Source organism: Fistularia commersonii, chromosome 2 (assembly GCF_037954325.1).
Source record: "Fistularia commersonii isolate RoL2024-O1a breed Wild chromosome 2, RoL_Fcom_v1.0, whole genome shotgun sequence".
NCBI classification, from domain to species: Eukaryota; Metazoa; Chordata; class Actinopteri; order Syngnathiformes; family Fistulariidae; genus Fistularia; species Fistularia commersonii.
In genome coordinates this window covers 18708794-18732647 of record NC_141285.1, presented here as the reverse complement: position 1 = coordinate 18732647, position 23854 = coordinate 18708794, and the positions used below count along the sequence as shown (strand labels likewise).

At 38.3% G+C, this 23854-nt stretch overlaps 1 protein-coding gene across 2 annotated transcripts in view; it reads right to left on the bottom strand.

Annotated features, from left to right (window-relative positions):
* adam12b (ADAM metallopeptidase domain 12b) overlaps positions 1-11063 on the bottom strand; it is a 75440-nt gene extending 64377 nt beyond the window's left edge. Inside the window, exons 1-2 of one of the 2 annotated variants that reach the window (XM_086171703.1) lie at positions 10815-11063; positions 956-1077 (exon numbers count right to left, since the gene is read on the bottom strand). In XM_086171703.1, the coding sequence (XP_086027829.1) occupies positions 956-1077; positions 10815-10920 (228 nt within the window). In that variant the 5' untranslated portion in view covers positions 10921-11063. The remainder of the gene's footprint in view (positions 1-955; positions 1078-10814) is intronic. The other variant, XM_086171696.1, reaches the window with a different exon arrangement.
* Positions 11064-23854: the final 12791 nt, after the last annotated feature.

Sequence of the window (23854 nt, the reverse complement as noted above, 5' to 3'; positions counted from 1 at the left end):
CGATTGTCATTGTCATGAAATTAAAATGGGACATCTGAGGAGCTTCTCTATCGCTCTCTTTTTTCAGAGATGAGGATAGTAAGAAATAGGCAGATTCAGTGTCTGCTGGTCAGATAGACTGCAAGGTCTTCATCTTTATCTGACAGTTCGTATGTTCATGACAGCCCATAGCTCGTCACTGCGATTCTTTATGACTGCTTGATAAGGTTCTTTAGAAGAAATTCCGGCACGATCGGACCATTATCTTATGTTTGAGTCTCGCATAAACATCTGATAAGACAGCTATTCGCTGTCTGGTTGTGGATACAATGTCTTGGCTTCTGGCTTCTTGGCTTCTTAATGCCATGCTTAATGTGATGTGGATAAAAACTTAAAAATACCAGTAAAGTGGGATGATTTTCTTGATCAGGGTTGTTTAGGGAGCTTTCAACCAATGGAGATTTCAGTAACTAAATATTTTCCTCCTATGGAGAGCTATCCTTGGATTAATATCGGGGCTGCTAAATTTCACTTTTTTTTTTGCTAGAAGTAAAATTGGGAAACAATGGATCTTCCACTCCCCCAGACTACAGGCATTATACTAGAGAAAAGGGAATTTTACTTTACTTATACCGATAGAGCGGTGTGCTGCATTACTGGCATCACTGATCTGGGTTCAGAGAGGGCTCACTCTGCTGAATCACTTTACAATGTACCGATAAGGTTTTATGCTCTGCTAATTTTTCTATAAACTCATCGAAGATTGAAAGTCTAGTGAAATGATGGTGTATTCTGACAGAAATCTACCCATATGGAAAGTTCATGTTAAATTTAATAGCACAATTTCAAACAGAGCGAGATATCATTGAAACATGAAAACAAAGAAGGATCGACAGAGCTTCCACTGAATGGACTTCTTAGGAGACAGGCTATTATAACTAGACTACTTCTTTTCAGTGGTCTTGTGAGTATTTACCCCAGGTGTGAGTTGGCTAAGAGGTCTGCGGTCCCCGCCCTGCAGCAGTAAAGGAATGGTGGTCTCATAGCGCTCTGGATGTAGTGCATCTCTTTGCTGGTAGGCCTTGCCTGCAAAAGCTCCTGTAAAAAGAAGACCCGAAAAAAAAAAAATTACATGGCTGATAAGATTTAACATCAAATTACAAAATGTCCGCATTCGATCGAGGGAAATGACCAGGGAAGTCAATAGTTACAGGTGAAACTGGTCTCTGAAACCTCGAATTAAAGCACACCAATACCCAATTCAGCCACGGCCAATGGACCTCAAATAGATAACACACTACACATTTAGCGGAGTGCACTGCTGGGAAAGAAAAGCTTACTCTTTTTTCCTGTGAGATGTGCTACCCCCACAGGGCTTTCGCAACAGGACCAAAGCCACAGACAGAAAGCATCAATAATATATACTCTCTCACAGTTTATGAGAAACTCAGTCCTCACAATACCTTCCCTACTCCCCGAATTCTACTCATGTCTCTTCCACTTCATGTAGAAGGTCAAAAATTAGAGTCTGCTGCTTTTTTTATCTACTTCCTTCTTTTAACTTGACTTTCTACTCCTACTCCTTTAAGCTATTCTAATGACGTTAGAAGCCAATTATGCAAAACAGCTCTTAAAAGACTGTTGCTTTGGGAGGAAAATTGTATATATATATATATATATATATATAGCATATGACGATATTTAATAAACTGGATCAGTCACTTCATGCAGAATGTAAGAATCTACCCCTCTCCCTTGTGCTGTCTCAGCGGGTTTTCTCCCACAACTGAGACCATGCAGATTTTCGGTGAAGCCTGAGGAACGCTATGAAACCAGAACGTAAATGTTGGCTTAGAGTAAAGGAGGAGTTCTTGGAGTAGACATGGCTTTTGAGGTTTCACACTGCCGCCATCAACAAAGAAAGAGTCTGAGAGCACGTTGCTATTTATTGTAGTCTAAGGTTCACTAATCCCTTGAGAAGCAGACAAAAAGCATCTGTGTGGCTGCATCATGCAGGGTACAAGAAGAGTTCAGTAGTACACTCTGCAGCAATTCTGTCTGACATGCTTTGTTTACTCTTCCACTCCTCTGGGCTGTTGATGATGATGACTACTGTGCTACCGTGACTTTGTTTCTTTTAAGTTCAAATAGTCTCTGACAGCAGTTTTCCGTGCTCACGGCGTCTCCCCCTATTCAGCAACAGACCCTAACGGGATAACAAGAACATTAAAAGGGGACCTCCTATTTTTAATAGAGTATTAGAACATGTGGCAAAGGTAGTTTGTTGGTTATAGAGGCATGAAATGCATATGTTGCAGCAGGACTGAATCCCACTAGTGGTGGCTTGGATGCTATAAAAAAGCAGCTCTTAAAGAAAATTCAGGCACGCTTGTTAATAAAAGACAGTTTATTTAGATTCCTCCCACACTAACTGTGCTTTATTGCTAATTTAATGATACTTGGCTAGAGTGAGAGACAGGTGTAGCTAAAATATGAGTTTGTATGATGTGGTGTTTGAAATCATAAAGTCGCACGGAGAGAGAGAGGGAAATCATTATCTACATTTGCCCATATTAGGGCAATACTTTCTCTGAATCTAACCTTTTATTGAACTTGGTTGTTCACACCGACGGTTACATGAGAATTTTGGGAATAAAGAAGGAATAAAATGGCCATTTCAAGAAAAGTGGAAATTATGCCATTACTGTAATTTGCCATTACGCCATGAGTCACTTTAAAGTGCTGCAAAAATTGGCAGACTTAAATACTCCAACAATGTCTTCAGAGCAATATATATATTCATATTCATATATATGCATGAGTGAACTTATCAATGTGTCCAAAGTTAAAGTTTAGGTCTGACTAAAATGCACATAACCCTTAAATTAGCAGCAGATAAATATGACATTCGTGACTATTCTTGTAAGATTTATTAACTTTGGGGAACGTTAGAATTAAGACCAACCTGAGGATTGTGAGTTTTCATCAAATTCTGTTGATTACTCTTAAATGATTCCTTTGGGAAAATGAGCTGGGGCTCACAATTTTGAAGCTTTACAGTCACTTCTCTCACTACTTTAGGTTTCAAAACTTGATTTCCTTTTCCAGTTAAAGGAACCTATTTTGAAAAAGATTACTTTTCAAATGTTTTTTCCTCAAAGTGGAATGTTACTCAGCCATTTTGTGATTTATTCAAGCACATTTGGTGTTACAAAATGAACTGTGTGCACCGTGATTCAAAAAAGGAGCTGATTTCAGCCTCGCTCAACAGGGAAGTTATACAGCCACCAATGTAAATAAACAAAATCGGCCACAATTACTTACAGCGAAGGCAGAAGTGCAGCCACAAATCAGGACAAAAACATCTATATACATAAAATACATTCAGTCTTTCTGCCATCCGCGCCAGACATTTCATTTCGCTATATGTAACGCAGATGAAGCAGCCATTATGCACAAAGCTCTGCATATTAGATGGAAAATGTATAGTCATGCGTGGAAGGTAGATGTAAAAGAAAACTTTGTTTTGTTATTCAGATCTAATAATGTTTTGACTTTAATATGGCGTATCTATCAAGAAGAACCAAAGCATAGACTATCAAAATAATGGATGAAGGTCAAGTATTAATCTTAAGAACAGTCCAAGGAATATAAGAGAGCAATCAATTTACTTATTATTGTCGACCTATGTCGTACAAAAGATAAATGGATTATGAAAGATCGTGTAAGCTATCAAATTTTGTGATGCTAGACTCATTTGTTCATCATCTATTGCTTCATTATCATTCATCAGGGTTGAGGGGGCTATACTCATACAATGAAATTATTTTTCAGGTATTACGATGGATAAGAATGGATTTCACATTGAAATCTATAGAATATCTGACATCAGTTTGATTGCCATGGCAGAAATCATAAAATTATTTTTAATATCTGAATGCCCTTTGATTTGTATGAGGCAAGTAGCAACAAATGTCATGATCTGTTAAATATTGATCATTTTTCTGATGTTAGTCTGCATTCACTGAAAGCAAAGATAATTAAATAGACATGAGAAAAGAACATTGACCAGTTCCCATCTAAAAATGTTACGTTATTATTTTTAACACTTTTGCAATCTGTTGAGACGGCACAAAAAAAAAGACTAATTTGTGAAAAAAAAAAGGAAAATAAAACTCCCGCTTGAAATAATGGTCATATTGACTTCACGACGTCTGGCCAAGCCCCACCCCAAAGGATAAATCTTGGCCAGAAATTATTTGCTGCAATAACCTTTTTCAGGAATGACAAAGAAGATGAAGTGCACCAGAATAATACACTCACAGACAAATGTCAGGGAAAAATGCAAATAAGCACAACGGAGTAGCAGAGAGTTCTTAAGTGAACTGTTGCCACGGCATGCATTTCAAAACTAAACGACATTCTTAAGTTATTTCTCGGAGCAGTTACTGCATTGATCATAGTTGAAGAAATTGCAATATATTCAGCCAGGCTAAACGTATTGAAAGATACAGATATTATTACAAATGTCAACAGATTTGCTAGATATATTGATACTTCATCCACATAATTATGTAAATAAGTGAAATCGAAAAGTTTCTGTATTGAAAGATACAGGTATTATTACAAATGTCAACAGATTTTTTAGATATATTGATACTTCATCCACATAATTATGTAAATAAGTGACATCAAAAAGTTTCTACAAAACTAACTTATAGCTCTCCATAAGAATTGCATTTTATCTGGGATAATTTCCTGAAATGTATCAGTACTGCCCCCCCCCCCCCCATCAAAGATTAACCGATCAAAACAAGTACCGGTATTACCAATTGTTTCTGGCTTTACTAATCACCTCTTGGAAATCTAAGGAGAGTGGAAATGTACTTGTTTTCTGTATATCAAACCATGTCCTTTATTTTGAACCCACATGCAGTAAATTTGCCTGCAAGCGTAACAATGCAATGAACCCTTGAACTTTGTCAGTTCATGACAGATGAGAGGTCTCTAAAAAGGTCACTACCAAGGGTCATTTGTAATTAAGTGGCAGAACCCAAATGACGCATTTCATACCAGTAATGAACATGTGATCTGTCAATGCAAAATGCTTCACCCCATAATGGTCATGAATTTATCATAAAGGAAAAGACTTTCACATTGTGTTGCAGTAATGTTATGAAGACTTCAAAGTCCTTGATGTTTTTTTTTTTCTGCGTCACATGCAGTGGTTGTGTAATTCTTTACATGGGAAGTCTCAGTTTTGTATTGGTTGAGCTTTCTGTGCACATCGAATTCAGGAATTAATAGGAAAAATGGTCAACCAATGATAAATTATCATTTTGCTTGTCTTACCAAATTATTATTTGCTTGCAGAAATGAAAACTTTACATTGCAACGAGCGCGGCAATCTCTAGATGCTTTGCTCAAATTGACTGGGCAATATTTATCTTGCCTTTGTTATGAAATTTATGGGGAAAACATTGAAAGACAAAAAAAAATAAAAAATCTATTTCTTAGCCACCGTCAATGACGACACTCTTTCAAAGTTTGCAGATGTTTGATGAGTTTGTGCTAAAGCCTATTTATAACCTAATTGTCAAGCACAGGCATTTACAAGGACATGATTGAAGTACACATCTACTTCAGAGCACTTTACAAGTGCAGCTTTAGTGGAAGACAAACTACCCAAGCAGTTTGTGACAGGTGTGTGTGTGTGTCTTTACAACAAAGTCGATGCAGCTTCTGTATATCTTTAATATGATGTACATTTTTGGATGCAGCTCATGGCATAGCCATAGAGTGAAAATGATTCATCACTACTCTGTGCATTGTTTTAAACATAGTCAAATGGACTCTCCTACTTTATAACGCAATTCTTTATATCTCTGTTTGCTGCACTGCACAGGGGAAAAGTCAGACAGCAAGGCTTCTGATAACCCATGTCCTTTGGGTCTTGTCATCCAGACAACTACAGTTAAAGTCCAAGACTGACAGTTAGACTCTCTGGCATCAGGAGACTAACCCCCAAAAATATCTTCATATTACCAATATAGATGTAGTTGAAAGCTGGAATAATGACAAACCACAGCAATTAGTGATTCACTTGATGATCCTGCAGGCTTGATGATAGATCACCTGCAAAAAGCAGCAAAAAGATTGCTGGTATTGATTAGTGATGGCCATGAATGTACGTTCCGCCAGCTCCTCTGCAAACAGTGGAGGAGTAAGCTACAAGGTCAGAGACTCAGAAAAAAAAAACACATCCATGGGGTAAGCTACTTTGGTTTGTCTTTATGTCACAGTCCGTTCCTGTGGGAGCGGCAATGGCAGATCCAATTCCTATCTTGTTTTGTGGAGATTTGAGAATTATGTTTTGGACTTTTGGGAACTCAGCAGATTTAAGGATTAAACAGAAATGATCACAGAAGCTCTGTCACATTGCACACATACACGACAGTGACGAGGGAGGTTCTGCGACACTTTTTAATTGTTTTTCGGTCAAATTAATGAGATTGTCATTGTTTATTCATCCATGTGGAAAACAACTGTGATCAGGATTGCATCATTTAAGAAGCGTTAATAAGGGAACAAAAGATATTTTTTACCCATATATGTTACAATTTTAAGGAAATTATGGGCACATACAGATATTATACCTTCAAAACACACACATGTATGAGGATCAAAAAAGGCTCAAACTGCCATAGGAAGAGGAGCCAACCTTTTACTCATAAATGTTTCTCTCAAAAAAGTATTGATTTTATATAATACATTCTCATAACTGGTTCAGTCCCCTTTCTGAAAAGCTTTCACAGTGCTGGAAGCACACTCAGTGATCAAACATCTGCCGCTTATAGCCCTCTCTCCTACTACATCCATCTCCCAAACTAATCTATACTCATTTCTAAAGGATTAGCAATATACTGACATTTTCTAAACCAAACAATATCTTTATCTCAGTTATACGTGTGTTTAGCCTTGAATATACTTGTTGGCAAAGTAGTTGTAGCCAACCAAGTTTTTTAAGTATTATGGGGGAATATGTTCTACCATCATCAACAAATTAATTAAACATCTGGAATAACTGATTCATGGTTACCTTGTGTTTTGTCAAAGCATAAAATGTCATAAATTAAATTATGAACATAATTTTTCGTTCGTGCTTACAACTACAGATGAGATTGATGCTTTGTCAATTATTTTGCTAATCCTCATTTCCATGCTGGAATATCTCCCATTATTTCCACTACATATCTGGCCTCCAATCAACTTTAAATGCGACCAACTCTATATATTCACATATTACGTGTCTGTGTGTTTGTGTCTTATGCCAGTTCCCTATCTGGCTTCTGTCTTTAGCATAAATATCAAAACCTCTGTGTTAATGGATGACCCGTGACAGCAGGGACTCCATGTTCCCTTCCTGTCTTTATACCTCACAAAATGAAGATAATGGTTTTAATTGTTTCCACTTATACTGCTGTATTAGATGGCTGCCGGAGGTCGACGTCTGCCCCCGTGCAAGACTCTTGCTTCTTTGAAGGGTAATGCAGATCAGGAAAAAAAAACACCCCCTTATCTACTCTTTTCCGAATGTCCCTTGTTGAATTTCTATTGATCGGTTGCTGTCCTTCACATGAATTTCTACCAGTTGCACAACAACTCTTTCTTTCCCTTTCCTTTGTCTGCCCTTCCTTTCTGTCTCACTCATGTCATCTGGTCAAATAATTACTCAGTGAATGCATGTAAGTACCTCAGATTATCACATGCATCTATATTTGTGCAGGTTTGTGTGTCTACTGACATCGCTGTCTCATAACATCAGCCCTTCTATTGTATCCGTGATCCCTCCAGCCGAGGGCGGAAAAGACAAGTGGTGAACAGGAGGAAGCTAAATCACACTGATGGCTACAACGACCAATGATGCTTAACAGACGAGGAAGTTTCTAACCGAGTCTGTTGTTCCCTCGTGGCCGACAAATCAATGCCAGGCTGTGCTCGTAATATCAAGTGACAATCAACCCGTGGGCTTGAAAGTCAGACCGGGGATGAGGTTCACTTAGAAATGGTTTTCATGGAGCAATGTTGTTTTAACCGGATGGCAGCCATACGTCAGCATTTCGCAACGGACAGGGTGATAGGTGTGAGGTGAATCGCGGGAAGATATGCTGGACTGTTGGTTATTCTCCTTGGAGACCCAAGGAGAGTTTATTTATTTCAGGGTGCTTGAGGCGAGTTTTATTCTTTTTCTTGCCAGTTTGTTTGGAAGACACAGACATTCTAATCTTTCTAATTAATTCTGTCTGATGCTGCAGTCAGACCAGATGATATCTACAAATCTAATCCAGGTCATTTGGTTTTCTCTCTAATTATTTATCGAGTTTTTCTCTGCTCAAAAAAAGAAAAATGAGATCAGACCCTAAAAACCCGGCTGACACGCAGAAAGCCTGAGACAAAAAGAAACGGAGACAGCCACAGACAGAACATCTCATCAAAGATCTCCAAACATAGCTTATTTAAATGTCAATATTATTGTTCTTACTTTTGCTACAAGTTTCAAATACCAACTGAGATCTAAAGGGCAACAAAGACTATTTTAATCTTTGTCATTACTAATATAACAATTAGTATTCACACAGATGCAGTTATTTTCTTGTCTTTAAATATTATTCCTTATCACTTCATAAGGACGAAGGAAAGTCGCAAAGTCGCCACTTTCCAACGCATTACTTCCTCTTTCATAAGTTCACAGCTCTGGTCAGGTAGTTGAGTGGAGCTCAGCTATAATACAAGGCACCTCGAAAACAGGTGTCTCTTACATTTCTGCTGATTTAGCTCAATTTTGTGGGTGCGCACTAATGCCCGGGTTGGAATCTGCTTCACTTAAGCTCCTTTCACATTTAAACACTAGACAGTTTGCAGAAAATCTGGCCTATTTCCCTTTGACACATGTAGAGCACAGCAGGAGATTCTGTGTGTTTAAAGCTGGGAGAAGAATCTGTAGGAGATGCAGCAAATGAGCTGAACTCAACTTTTTTGTAACATTTTTTTACAAGAAAAAGACTCCACACAACCAAGTCTTTTCACCAGTTGGAAATTTGATGATATTTCCCAAGCAGATGAATGCATGTATTTTACAAGTGACAAGAACACACTGCTGTGGATCCAGCCCCGAAAAAGTGTCGCTGTGTCACACATGGGCTGGATTAGCGACCACACAGCCTTTGGATGTGAGAGCTGGTGGGATAAAGACTGTTTGATGTCTGACCTGACCTATTCTGACATTTGCTGTTCAAAACCACCCCATCTGGGTAAAGCCGAGGTCACTTAATGGTTGCACCGCATGTGTGGAAGGGGGTTTTGGAAGCCAACGGTTGGGCGGGTAGAAAATGAAATGGCTGCATTCACCGAGTTTGGCGCTCATCACAAATCAGTCAGATATGACGTATTAATTTGAGGGGTGCATGTAAGATAATCAGCTTTAAACAAGTACAAGATGATTTAAATATTGCAGTCAGATCTATCTTTCATTCCCATGCGTCGTGTCTCACCTGCTTTGGACTACCTGCTAACTTTACCACTTGACACTGGTTTTAGATTCAGGTCCTCATGCTGTGTTTGTGAGTAAGCTGAAATGGGAGATATTAAAACTATAAAACCCACATTTGTGTGGCAGCTGCTAAGTTTTACTTCCATTGTTATTTCCAACAAAACTAATACAAAACAATATTGTTGGAGGGAGTGCAGACCTTGGCTCTTCCTCCTAAATCATAGTTTGCTGGCTCACAAACTCAAGCTTGATATACAGTACTGTAGATATCTAAGCACCAAATGAATGGGAATGAGACTGTGGCAGTGAGAAACTGAAGTCAATATCCCACACACATAAAAAAAGAAAGAGATTGTGCATGCAACATCGGCCCATTTCAATTCATACGCACTACCACTTCGAACTATTTTTACTCCCTGTACTCATACGACAACAGAACCTTTGAGTGAAAGCTTTAATAACCCCACACTGAGAGGATGTGTGCAGCAAATGTCTCTTTCAGCTACCCTTGCCAGAGTGGATAATTTTCAGGGGGGAAGGGAGGTGGGGGCAATAAATTGTACACCACTGTTGCTGATGTAACCCTCAGGGTTTTTATTTTATTTGACCAAACAATGTTATTGCAATGCATCTAAATGAATGATACATGCTAAAAAAAACACTTAAAAATAACTGAGACCCAGTATTTCTGTCATCTCTTCAGACAAGCATGCTTGTTTTGCATCTGCGGCACCAATGCTACTCACAAATATACTAGACTGTGCGTTACTTATCAGGATTAAGACATCAATTTTACTGTGCGTGATCGGTGATCATCGATCAAACCGGCTGATATTTTAGTTCTGTATTTTCAACGACAGGAACGATAAAATACCATTTTTTGCCATTAGAGTTTTTTTTGACAATACAAGAGAACAAAAACATCAACAAAGACAAGCTGAAGCATCCTTACACATGTTTTATCTCTCTCTCTCACACACAACACTCCATCAATGGTTTATTCATCAGCGACCAAACTAAATTTAGAAGCTGAACGTTAACATCCTGTTTGTTTTGCATCCTAAAGATGAGGCTACATCCTCCTTCATGTTAGACTCATCTGTCCATCACCTGAAGTCTGACTTCCCTTTATTGTTCTCTCAGCAAAACAAAAGTAAAGAGAGATTTGTAGAGAACCCAACTGCAAGTTATGGATACAGATCTTGCAAACAACTATAATCAGATGACCAAAGCACAACATCAGCAGCACTTGAGGTCCTTTTTTTTTTTTTTTTTTCTTACTTACCCTCTCGTGTGTTGTAAAGCACGCTGTCACCGTTTATTCCCGCCGTGTTCAGGCAGCATGTGAGGGCAAAGATCAGAAAGGCACAGTCTCTTCGCCAGGTTCTCATGATGCCCGGGCGCGGAACTGGGGGTTGGGGTGGCGAGCGGGGGAGGGGGGGCGCTCCGCGGAGCTGCGCACCTCCGCGCACAGGTGACAGGAGGTGGGTGGCAATGGAAGGTCCAAAAAAAAAAAAAAAAAAAAAAAAAAAAAGTTTTGGGATTTAAAAACAATAATAAATTAAAAAAATCAAATAAAATATTTGCCACCAAGAACTGTGGCAGTCTGTCAATCCAAGTTGTGGGGAAACTTTTCTTCACTTCATCGGGCGGATGGCATCCAAGGATCCAAGCCGGAAGTACATGCGTCCGGTCAGCGGTAAGACGCGGAGATGTTGCTCGTGTGTGAAGGACATGACAGGGAAAAAAAGCGGAGACCGAGTGAGGGGATGAGTAGTGAAGCGGACTTGCCATCCCCACAACAGCCACATTTAGCCATGTGCGCTACGGACGCCCTCGGTCCTAGCGCCCGGCAGCTTCCTGCCGCAGGGTTCGGCTGTCAATCAATCAGCGTTGGAATTCACAGGAGACACACGTCAGCAGTTACCGAATTGCATCACTGCAATATATTTTTGACCCCTCTCATCTGCTGTTTCGTATAAATTTAAATAAGCAGAATGGGTTTTACTTTTTTTTTTTTTTTTTTGAAACAGTCCAAAAACATGGATAACATAAATTGGAACAATTTAAGAGTTGTTTGTCTCTTTATGTGACTCTGCGATCAACTCTCCCAGCGACCCCAAGTGCAAGACAAGCGGTAGGTAATGGATTGTTAAAATTAATTTCATTTTTTGAAATTTTTTGTTAGCGTTCATCTTGGGGATATCAAAGGGAACTTTTTTTTTTTACATTTCTCTCATTTTATGTTAGTCCTAAAAAAATTTAAAAAAAGTTGACAAAAAAAAAAAATCATAGCCAGTCCCCACTTTGCATTGCTATACTAAGACTGCGACAAAACATAATGAAAATGGATAACAATGACATTTATACAGTTTCGTTCTGTCTTAAAGTGCAGAGCCGCACCTACAGTGGTGGCCATGAAGCCAGATGATTCTGAACCAGTATAAAATTGAGTGAAGGAGCTAAAGACTTATAATTGCTGGCTTGGTTTAAACGTACATAATTAGCCATGTAAATGTATTGCCCTCCTTATCAAAGTGAGGCATATTAAGTTTACCCTCGGGGCGTTGAGGACACGGTGAAGCCTGTCAGTGGGCTTCAGAGCACATAGTCCACAATATGAAGAGATAGTGATGTGACACAGGCGGGAGACCTTCTATTCAGCTGACAGTCAGTTTGTGCTCATTATGTGGAAACAAGCCTACATGTTAGGAGAGCCGCTCTCCCACGTGGATTACTTTCTTTATTGACCTTTCTGGTAGCCCAGGTATGGGTGATGGTGATGGAGATAAAAGTGTGTAGTGTTCATTATATTACAGTGTGTGCTTTGGGCTATAATCTAATATCCTGGATGGCGCAACCTGGAAACACAATGGGAAATGTTCTCTAATCATTTTATCCTGAGCTCATTCAGAGGTACACCAATTGGATCTTTGGTCAAAATGCGTTTTATACATTGTTTTTTCTTTCTATTATTCATCATTTTTAAATGTTATTCATTTTGATTATTTTATATAAAAGTGTTGTTTGGTGGCCTGATCTCTTATCTGTAATCCCTTTGACAGAGAAGAAAAATAATGTTCATGAATGTGTCTCTTAAAGCGATTATAAAAATGGCCCATCTTACCTAATGTGTTGTTTGGATCGGTGTTGTAACCAAAGAAATGTGTCCGTCAATGTAAGATTTTGCAAAAATCATTCATATTTTAGATAATCTCCTAAAGTGACACTTTATCTAACTAACATGACTATGCTCAGTAATAATCATTTATTTTTAGAGACCAGAAAATCTTGATAATGTTTCTCTCTTCAAAAAAACTGTTAATTTATGGATGTATCATGTTTTTTTGCTTTACAAAATATAGAAAAAGGTGTTACCAAATCCCTTTCTGGAATATTGCAAAAGTTCCTCATAGTATGTAGATTTTAAACAGAGCAAATGTATTAAAACTGGTAAACCAGTGTGCCTAGAAATGTAATAGCCTCTCCCATCTACCCCTCCGCCAAATTTCATAACCTTGTTGACAGGCGGCCACTTGAAAAATGCAGATCCATTATGTGATAAAATGCTGTTCTAGAATGTAAAATGGATCCTGGAAAAATGCTATTACTACTTCAATTTTTGGTGGTTTTCACCTTATTCCTTTGACAATGAAACAAACAGGTGAAAAAGTCACACCCTTGATGGAACTGCACCAGGATTGTGCAAACCTCTGCAGAGGTCCGTGCACTATTTTCCCGAGTTTGAATAATACACAGTGGTTTCTTCCTCGGCCCATTGCTACACCAACTATAGTACGAGTAATATTTGTACTCCTGGATTTTTGCACAATTCTGCAAAGAGTTACAGAGACAAGCAAAGCATATGGCAATAAATCATAACGTCTTTGGCGGGGTAGGATGATGACTGGGTAAGAATGAAATAGAATAAATTTCAGACTCAGGATCTTTAACCTCTCATATTGTTTTGGATTTAAAATACTGTCAGTGTTTACTCCGGAGTCGTCCACTCACAGAAAGTCATGGCGATACAATATGTATTTATACTGTGTATGTCTGAGGCCTGAAGCATATGTCTTCCCCTTGTTCTCCCTTCATCCCGGCAGGCTCTGATTAAATGCCACAAAGATGTCAGTCACCTTTTCAGGCTATATGTGGCCCGTAGTCCCAAGCTGTGCTCAGAAGTCTTCTCTCTTATTACTATGTCATTTCTATTTTAGACTTTTGTGACAAAGGGTCCTTTCACAGGCATTTCATGTCTCCTGAGTTCGATTAGCTTGGAATTCCACTGTTCCGGATGGGAGGTTCCAGGGGCCTCGAGGCAGGCGTCAAGGCAATGACGAAACGAGGTTCTCCCCAATGGCTTTTATAAACATGTACTTCACCAATGACAGAGTTAATGCGCTTCGCTCAAAGCACTCATGCCCTGCTTCTTGAAAAATGATACCGCTTCAGCACAAAATGTCCTTGAAACAAGTTTGATTTCATTGTGAGTTACAAAATATCACAATGGATCAAAGAATTAGTCCTATTATTGGGGAAATATAGAAGCAAACTTGTAATTAGTTTCAATTGCGTTATATCTGTGGGCGATAATCTGATCTTGCAAATGCAATTACTTCCTCTTTCATAATCAGAGTGTAGGTTTAGTTTTCTCCTCAGAGATCTGTAACACAATAAACATCTCATGAACACTGGTGTTTTTTTTGTTGAGTTCCCTTTAAATAACACCAGACATGCTTAAGTTAAGAATCATTTTTATTCAAAGTACTGTACTTTCATTTGTATCAAATGAGAATACATGGGATTTCCTTTTTGTTAAGCTTTATTCGTCATTTCTCCAATATCATTAGCCTCCTTTTCCATATTTTACCAAGTAATTATTCATTTTGGCAACATTATCTCTGCAGCACGGCTTCCAAATTAATTTATCATCTCATTTTATAGATAGAATTGTGAATTTAAAGGTATTTGATTGAAAGCATATCTTACTGGTTTTTGCCCGGTCTATGCATGAATGTAGACACATTTAAAAGAAGAGCATAGCCAATCCTGTTAAAAAATAGAAGGTCGCAAGATGAAGGGCATGAGTGGTTTGCCCAGTGAAGAGTTTAAAGGTTGAAAAAAGTTGATAAAAAAACAGAAAAATACTGAAATCAGCAAATGTGGCTATTATTTTGACGCCCCTTTATTCTGGCCAATACGTTGCAAGTGAATTTCAGCTGTTTTTTGTTCATTATCTTATGCTTATGGAGGCACATTTGCTTCAATGAAGCAACAAAATGTTTCTTTTGGAATTAATGTTAGCTAAAATTTGTTACAGAAATGGGGAGTTGGTGTACCAGCGTTGCACTGAGGCAGTCAAGGTTGGGGGTTTATAAAGCAAAAGACTGACCCTATGATGATATGCGAGATACAAAGGGATTAATGTAAGATCTTCATTTCACTTTCAGGATGACTCATTTATTGTTGAAGAATCTGCTCCAGAAGTTTCTGTTAAAACAAGAAACAAAAACAAGGAAGGTATTGATGATTTCCTGCCCAGAGTTTCCTGCCCCCTTCCTACCCCTCATTATTTTGAAGACATCTGTCCTCAACATAAGAATTGATGTGCACTCTTAAATTGCCTATCAACTCCTGTGGAGTTAATTGATGTCCAAAACCAAGTTCCAGGGATAATTTTAGCCCACTTTCAGACAAAGAACCCTGCAAAGCAATCACAATCTTCCTACTGTACAACCCAGCAGCTAGACTGTCACTTCAAAACCACCCACCCTTGTGCCCCCCCCCCCCCCCCAGCAGCATCCATTCTGAAGCAACAGCTTTTGCGCGCGTCATAGACTTTCCGACGGACCTAGGACCTCAAAAGCCTCCCCACGCAAGTCAACTTTTATCAGGGAAGAATACAATCCTTTTTAGCCAATCTCGCTGCGGTCGAGTCTGGGTAATAGCTGCATTTGACAGGAGGCAAGGTCACATTGAAAGAGTCGAAATATTCCTTAAAAATATTCTCTTGTAGAATAGAGCTGTGTGACATCACACTATGCTTCTGTAGTTACTGGCTTTGTTAGTTAGACTCACTCATTTTTACACAAGACTGACAGTTTTCCATAGTAGTTGGAAAATGTCAGAGCTGAAACAAAAGGTCCGACAGGATATCAGTGATTCAGCAGTGCCTCACTTTTTTTGAACGTCAGTAAACAAAAGAAGTTGATGGTCTTTGCATCAGTGTGAATTGTACTCCGGAAAAAAACACTCTTTTTCTCGCTCTCTTTCATAAATAGAACGACACTGCGGTGATTTTGTCGATAAACGACAGGAAATATCTCTTGACCTCCATTTTTTACACCTCACCGGACTGACACTGAATTCATTGCTGTACTTGTGATTCGAAGCAGGTGAAGCGTCACTCACAAGTCAGGTCAAGTCAAATAGATCTGTCTTCAATGTTATGTCCTTAATATATCGTGCATTTTCCACTCTTTCTATTCAAAAAGGTCTGAATACTGATTTTAAAATAGCTCTCCTGCATTAAACCTCGAAGGTTATTACTGTGTGCACATCACTTTATCCACTGCTCAAAGCCATTTAAAAGATTGTAAGACCAGATTAGTGATGGTTGGACAATAGTGGATGATGACATAGAAAAGGCTTTGAATCGATCAAGACGGATTCTTAAATGGCTTTTATTCTTTTAAGAAATGATGAAAGTTTTATCAATGTGGAAAATTATTACAGTACACTGACCATTTATTTTATCCAGTCAAACAGTGACATCTACTGGATCATGATGCTATCGCATCCCTTTTTTTTTTTCTCAGGCTGTCTAAATGATGACTCAAGCTTCAGAACTTTTAATAACATTTACTTTTCTTCTCGTACATGTATGATAATTTATTTTTGCTCTAACTGGAGCTGCACTAATAACAAACTGAATAGTCCTTCCTGCTAGTGATTTACACAACAGATGTCAAATCCAAATTGTTCTGAACTACGTCACTACCTGTTTATTTGCCAATTCCCAGCTCTCTCAATTTGCACCGTGACAAATTTCATTTCATGGCCACATCTCTCATTCAATGTCCTTTATTGTACGTATTTATTCTATGTTTTATGCCTTTTCGACTTTACGCATCTGTTCTGTTCTACTAACACCTTGCCACACTATCTGGCACTCACTGTGGACAGCAAAGTATGAATGTTTCCTCACAGTACATATGACAATAAACACTTTTAATCCTTAAATGAAAGGACACATTTATAAGATACCATGCAACAAACCTTTTTTTACCCCTGTTGTTTTGTGTCCAGAATTATCTACCTTTTTAAACACCTCTGCTCGTAATCTGTTGGTTTGTGCGGCAGCCCTCTTTATTTCTTCCTCCTTTTTCTTTGTCACCTCTGGAAGCTTGTTGTAAATTCTGTATACACAAAAACAGGCAAATTCATAGAAAATAAGGGAATCCCGACAGAGAATGGTATCAAAAGTCTGACGAGTAGCTGAGACATTCCGAAAGACTGCTATTCTGGAGGCAAGGTATAATCTACTGAGACCACAGCCAGAGTAAAAGAAAAAAAAAACCTGGATCCACTGATAACCAAGACTTACAGACTCCTTTTTCACTCCTAGCACTATAGCCAATTTGTTAAGAGATCTACCAAGTCAGATTATGTTTCCTTTGAAAATAAAAATTACAATGGTTAGCCATCATCTGATCATGTGTGCTTTTTCAGATAAGGGCAAAAAGGGAAAAAAGAAAGAGATAAGGTACACCAAGGGTAGCTTGTATCTCCTGCCAAGCCATTAAACAATCAAACATCTATTGTATCCATAGTTTGTGTAGGATTTTGGATGTATTTGTTATCATGTTTGTGCACGTCTGTTGCACATGCACAAAGGCGCCTGACGGCTTCTGGAGAATTCAAAAGAGCAAGGTGACACAGCGACATTGTCTGATGTGGGTTTTGATCTGGAAAAACTCACCGTCTGGACCTGAGCTGCATCTCTCTGCCCGATATAGACCTCTCTCTAGGCTTGAAAAGGTTATCTAGGACGTACACACACACACACACACACAGACGCCCACACGAATTGCAAATAAGAATTAATATGAAAATTAATTTGAATATGTAAATGAGTACATGGAAGTGTGTGATCTTTCTTTTTTGACACGATCGAGCATTAACACAAACCATGCACACACGATATATAACACATATAGACATATACATAATTCACCTGAATTCTGCTTCTTCTGTTATTTTGTGAAAATAATAACAATAATAATAATACCTTACTTTTCTTTGTTTGTCGGCCTCTCGATTTGAATACCTTGTTAGTTTGACTGATTACCTGTAAAATGACCGGTAACTCTAATTTAAGACAAATATTTCTCTAAGTCTGCATTTACGGTCCCACTAACCAGTCCCTGCATCCATATTTGTATATGTAAGAAAAAACTTTTACTTTAAATCAGACAGTAGATTATTGCATGCATTATTTATAGTATAAATGTTTCAGCTTCCTCTATTCATGACAAATGCTTTATGAAATTTCAGTTGAGCAAAGGGTTTTTATGGATACCGGGATACTTTGTGAAAACTATTTTGTGATGCATGTTTTAATGAAAAAAGGCTATGGCTGTAAGAGCAAAATAAATTTAGAGAATTCTGATATTGCGGTGCCGATGTAAAATATCTAGCTGTCTGAAGTTCACTTTGTAGCATTCACTGTTTCCTTAAACAAGAGGTCACACAGTTGAGTTTAAACTGCTGAGAAAAAAAAATAGATGCAGTGTCTGCTCACTTTAATTTAGCTGAAGGCTTGTCACCCTGTCTTGACATTCTACTGCCTGTCTGACAGCCCCTGTACAGACAAAAACATTTTCGCTTTTTATTTTGTGAAGGTTTCCACTGCAAAAATAAAAGCACTGCAATCAGACTGTAGACTGAAATGTTTATGAAATAACTGCCCCCACATAATTTTGATTTATTTTTAAATGCTTTCTTGTGTATTAGTGCCAAAATGATAAAGAAAAACTCTCATTAACTAGTAAACTTCATAATTGTGACACTGTTCTTTTATTGCCTACTTTCACTGAGAATGAAAGACTGCCTCTAATAGCCTACTTGTGGATATCTGCATTTATTTCTGTCGTATTCTTTTTTCCCTTTAAATACTAAGAAGGATAGAAAACACAGAGGCAATCATAATATACTGTTTGCATGGGATTTTCTTGCATGTGGGGGGATGCATTAATTTTAACTGATCTGCAATACTTGATAATGGCCAGCAGAGAGCAAGGCATGAGCAATAAATGCTACTGTATTTCCAGGAGAATATGCAATTTTATATATATATATACTGTGTGTGTGTGTGTGTGTGTGTGTGTGTGTGTGTGTGTGTGTGTGTAAATACAATATTATCTCTCATTTTTTTTGGAAAGAGTCTGCAAATGATAAAGACTCTTTACCTCTGGATTTTCAATCCAATCCAGTGCTCAAATGTTTGTTTTTTGTGATTATAAAATTGATGTTAGAGTGCAAGGTGAAAAGAACAGTGTGGAAAAGGTCCTACTTTGGATTATTTTGGGGACTATTTATTATGGCATTGTGTAGCTGTGACTCATTTAGATTTGCTGTCGTGCAATAGGCTATGGCTTACAGAAAGAGGTCCGCTTGGTAATTCAGTGGATATGGCAAGTTGCAGTCCTTGGTTACTTATGTGTTGTCAGGTCCCATGAGATAAAGAGATATTCTTAAGACAGCCTGTGCCTACCACTAAGTGGATCTGGAATGGTGCACTTCCTCTTTTGCCTTCCTCGATCTTCCTTTAGGTCCTGGACCAGGTTGTGGTTTGAGTCCTGCAGGGACCTTCTTCTCCTTGCCTTTTGCTCAAGCCTCCTCACCCGACCCTGGGATCGGCTGATAAAGCCCGGTCTAAAGATCTGCAAGGCCTCCTGGTGTAGACAGTGAAACATTTATAGTAAGCTACTTCTCTGTGGGAAGAATGCAGTTCAACACTTTGACACTAATCGTGTAGAAAGACAGGGGGAAAAAAACTGCAATGGGAATGTATTCTGAAAATATCCCTAATCTATTCCTTAATCTTGGAGAATCCTCTTCACATCCTTGTAATAGCGATGAGGTGTAGGAAACACGGTAATGTTATGCTGAGATTTAATGGGGATAAAGGTAAGAGTTACCCATTGGGAAATCTCAACTCTTTCAAAAACCTTGCAGGTCTTCCTGGATCAAACTAAAACTAATGGGAGGAAGGAAAAAGTAAAATAAATAGGGATGGACTGCAAATGACACTGCACAAAATTACCCTGTCTTTTTCTCAGTATTTGCTGAAGGCCTGATGTAGCTTCCAGGTGTAGATTCCAAGTGGACACACATAGAAGTCATTTGACAGCTACTTTTTTTTTAATTACTAACTTTTAGGACTGCTTACCGCAAAAATACACATATATATACACACACACACACACACACACATATATATTTATACATATACATACATACACAGACACACACACACACGTATATATATATGCATATACATATACATGTATATATATATATATATATATTCATACACACACACACACACACACATATATATATATATATATAAAATATTTACATTATACAGTACATTATACATTATTGACCAAAATACTGCAGCACAAGGGAAAAAAATCACTTGTTAACATATTATAGGCAAGCGTTAGGTGAACAATCGAACAGTTTCAAGGCAGTTTTCCTATGAGGCTCTAGATATTCAACTTTCAAAGCATCACAACAAACAAGTGGAAAAATGCAAGAAAATAATGTGTGACTTGTGGATTATGAGGACACCATAAACCTTCCTCCATGGCAAATAAATGTAAAAAAACAAACACTATCCTACAAAGAGACGAAATAAAGCCAAAGGGATGAAATTAAGTACTACGGGCTTGGGTTTTACCAGTTATGACAATTTCCAAGGAGACAAGTTGATTTAGCATGAAGGTGGCTCTTACTCTGAGACCGAGAGCTTTGTGCGTGTCTTTGAAAAAGCCGTCCCTCAGCTGGGAATGATAATGACAGGAATTTCCCGAAATGGAAGCTCTTGGAGGCTCCGTAAAAGGGATGAGTCCTTGATGTCCGTCTACGTTGTAACTCCCCAACTGCCAGCCCCATGATGTAAAATCCACTTGAGAGACAAAGACAAAAAAGTGATTAAAGTGAAAATTCATCTTTGGTTGTATTTTGGTTGACAAGAAAACTTTCAGAGATAGAGATTGGAAATTGAATTTTTTTGGCTTTTTTTTTTTTTTTTTTTCATTTTTAGTAAATTAGTGTTTGTTCTTGGAAAAGAGACTTGTAGAGATTATCCTCTACGCTGCACCCCACCAGTCTGAATTATAGCAGAATTTTCATGATTGTCTTAGGTTCCTGCTAAGCTTTTATGATGTATTGAAGAAAATTAGCCCTCCATCCCCACCCTTGACACACACACACACACACACACACACACACATACGCACATACACAAAAGCCCCACAACTTGGAGACAAAAAGCCCAGAGGCAACACGAGTATGGCTGATGAATAATGCAAAAGTTGACTGTGCATCCATCCTGCACCTGTAACCCCATTCCTGTAGCTGTAGCTTTCATGGAACATACATCACCAGTGAACACCCGGCGTGACCATGTGGCATGTAAGCAGAGTATCATCACACGCACCAGTAGATTCAAGTAAAAATGTGCAATGTTCCTGGCCAAATATTTCTTCAGGATATGCTATTGCCCTTTAGGTACAAGGGGAAATGAAGGGCCATATGAAAAAAAAAAGGTTGAAAGAAATCACTGTGGAACTGGGCAGAAAATACAAATTTTAAAGAGGTAAAGAGAGTGGATTCATAAGTAATAAGGCTTCATAAACTGCTTCAGGCAATGACATAATTTTTGAAGTCATTTTGGCTGTGACATCCTTTGCTCCTGCCAGTTGTGTGTTGGTCCACACATGATAAAATCAATCTATATCTATATCTATATCTATATCTATATCTATATCTATATCTATGCTTGTGTGTTTGTGTGTGTGTGTGAGTAGCTCTTGGGCCACCTGCAGTATTAACATGCCATTTGCATCACATATTGTCATGTCAAAAGAGAAGAAAAAAAACAACAACAAACAAACCAAACTAGAGTTGTGGAACTTGAACATCAAAATGTAATGTGTTCACAGAGTTTATAGTACTTTGAGAGCAACTAGAGAGGTAGAAATGTAATGCAATGATGTTTCAGTCTACCATGAAAATGGTTTGCCCAAGTTTATACAGCTTATACGTGGCAAAAAACACAAGGTCAAATGTGTATGGGCTGTTTCCTGAGCATTTTCTAATGGAAAGATATCAAGATACAAGCAGCAGCTGTTGGTTTCACTGAAAATACAGCAACAGTAGTTAGTCAGATTGTAACTTGGCCCCTTGTCTCTGCTGGACTGCCCAGAAAGAAAGGCCGTACTTGACAGACACGTATCAAATTAAGTTAAAACTCCACTTGACTTCAGAGTCCACCGTGAATTTAAAATTTAGAGTTCAAAGGATTAATGAATAATATTTTATGTTCTATATCAAACTGGTGTTTGCTTCAAGATATCTGAAGCTGATTTTATTCACCTAAAAAAAGGCCTTAAGCTTGACAGAGAACAACAAAGAGAAAAAATTGAAATATTACAATACATAACATAAATTATAATAAATCCATAAAGAAACCGTTTGCCACATCAAGTGAAACCATTTTCATTTTAACTTAAATTCTCCTTGACAGCCAAGCTTCATCAGTACATCTGGACAAACAAGCTCAATTATTCTATGTTTTTCATTTAAAGTGAACAGATAGCTCGAATGAGGTAAGGTGAAAGCACCAGCCATAATCAGAAGAAACAGAAAGTACTGACAAACAAAACATTTTCTATTATAATAAGTTGGGCAGCTGAATTTTTGACATTTTTCCTCATACATTTATTTATCAAAAGAAAATGTTGGAGCATAACTACTTATCAGTAATGGAGGAAAAAAAATATCAAGGGAAAAGTGTGAATGATGGAAAAATATAACATTTAAGTTAAATTCTTTTGACTAGAATTTTAGACTCACAACCACCGCTGGTTCTCCTGCAGATGTAAAAAGGGAGGTGTATTAAATTTGGTTACAGCCGAAATTAATCATGGAATACGGCACAGTAGTTCTTTAAAGCGTGAAAATCCTAATCTTAGATTTTGCAAGACCAATTATTACATAAAGCCATATTGGAGTGGATTCTGTATGGATGTGTGAGAACCCAGAATGGGTAAAAATAGACATTATTTGTTCTTTATTTTAAATTGCAGATGAAGTTAGTGTGCACATTTTCCAACAAAGAATTTATTTAGAAGTATGTGCTGTGGTGGGTGCGCTTCTATTTACAATGCATTAGGATAAATCAAAAAGTGAAGGCGAGTAAAAAGGAAAAAAAATAGAAAATAAAAATCAGGCTATCTGCCCTCTAAGACCACCTTTGCAACACAGAAGCTGCTTCACCTTGAATATTGGATTTTGTGTACATTAGGTTTGGAATATAAGAGGCTCAGAAAGGAATATACAGATCAATTGGTGCCGACACATTAGTTTTTCCCTTCTGAAGCAGGGTGATGAAATTCATACCTGGGATGATATTGAAAGAGTGTTTCCTGTGCTTGAAATTGCCATGGGTCGGGGAGGTGGCCTCATCTGCATTCGCTTTCTGCTTGCCAACCTTTGTATTTGAAGGGCTTGGCCCCCTGAATGACAATAATCCCAAAGTGTTGTTGCAGTGCTGTGTGTGCAAATCATCAGCCTTGCTGTAAACCCTGTGAATGGTTACTGTCTGCTGAACCCTCAGGCCAAACCGCTTTGCTTGAGTGCCTTTACTCTCAGTGTCTTGTCCATAGCCTGATATGGCCACTCTGAGTCTGCCATAACCTTTAGTGTCAATCTGTTTGTTTGTCGTGGACGGTGCAGTAAGGTGCAGAGACACACTGGACCTGTGTCGTGTGATTTGAGTCGCATCTAATTCACCCAGGCAAATGCAAAGCAACTTGTCCAAACAGACAAAGGAGCTTGTAGACCTCAGAGACACCTCAAGTTGAATGCATGACTGGTAGGACGGCTTTGGGGACATTTGAGTTAATGGGCCATCTATCAAATCTTGCATTTGGCCCCTTTCTGTGTGTCTCTGCCTGAATTGAGCAGGTTGAGCTGTCCAGTTACCATAATTTCTCACCATCGATTCATCACATGGTGAACGGGCTT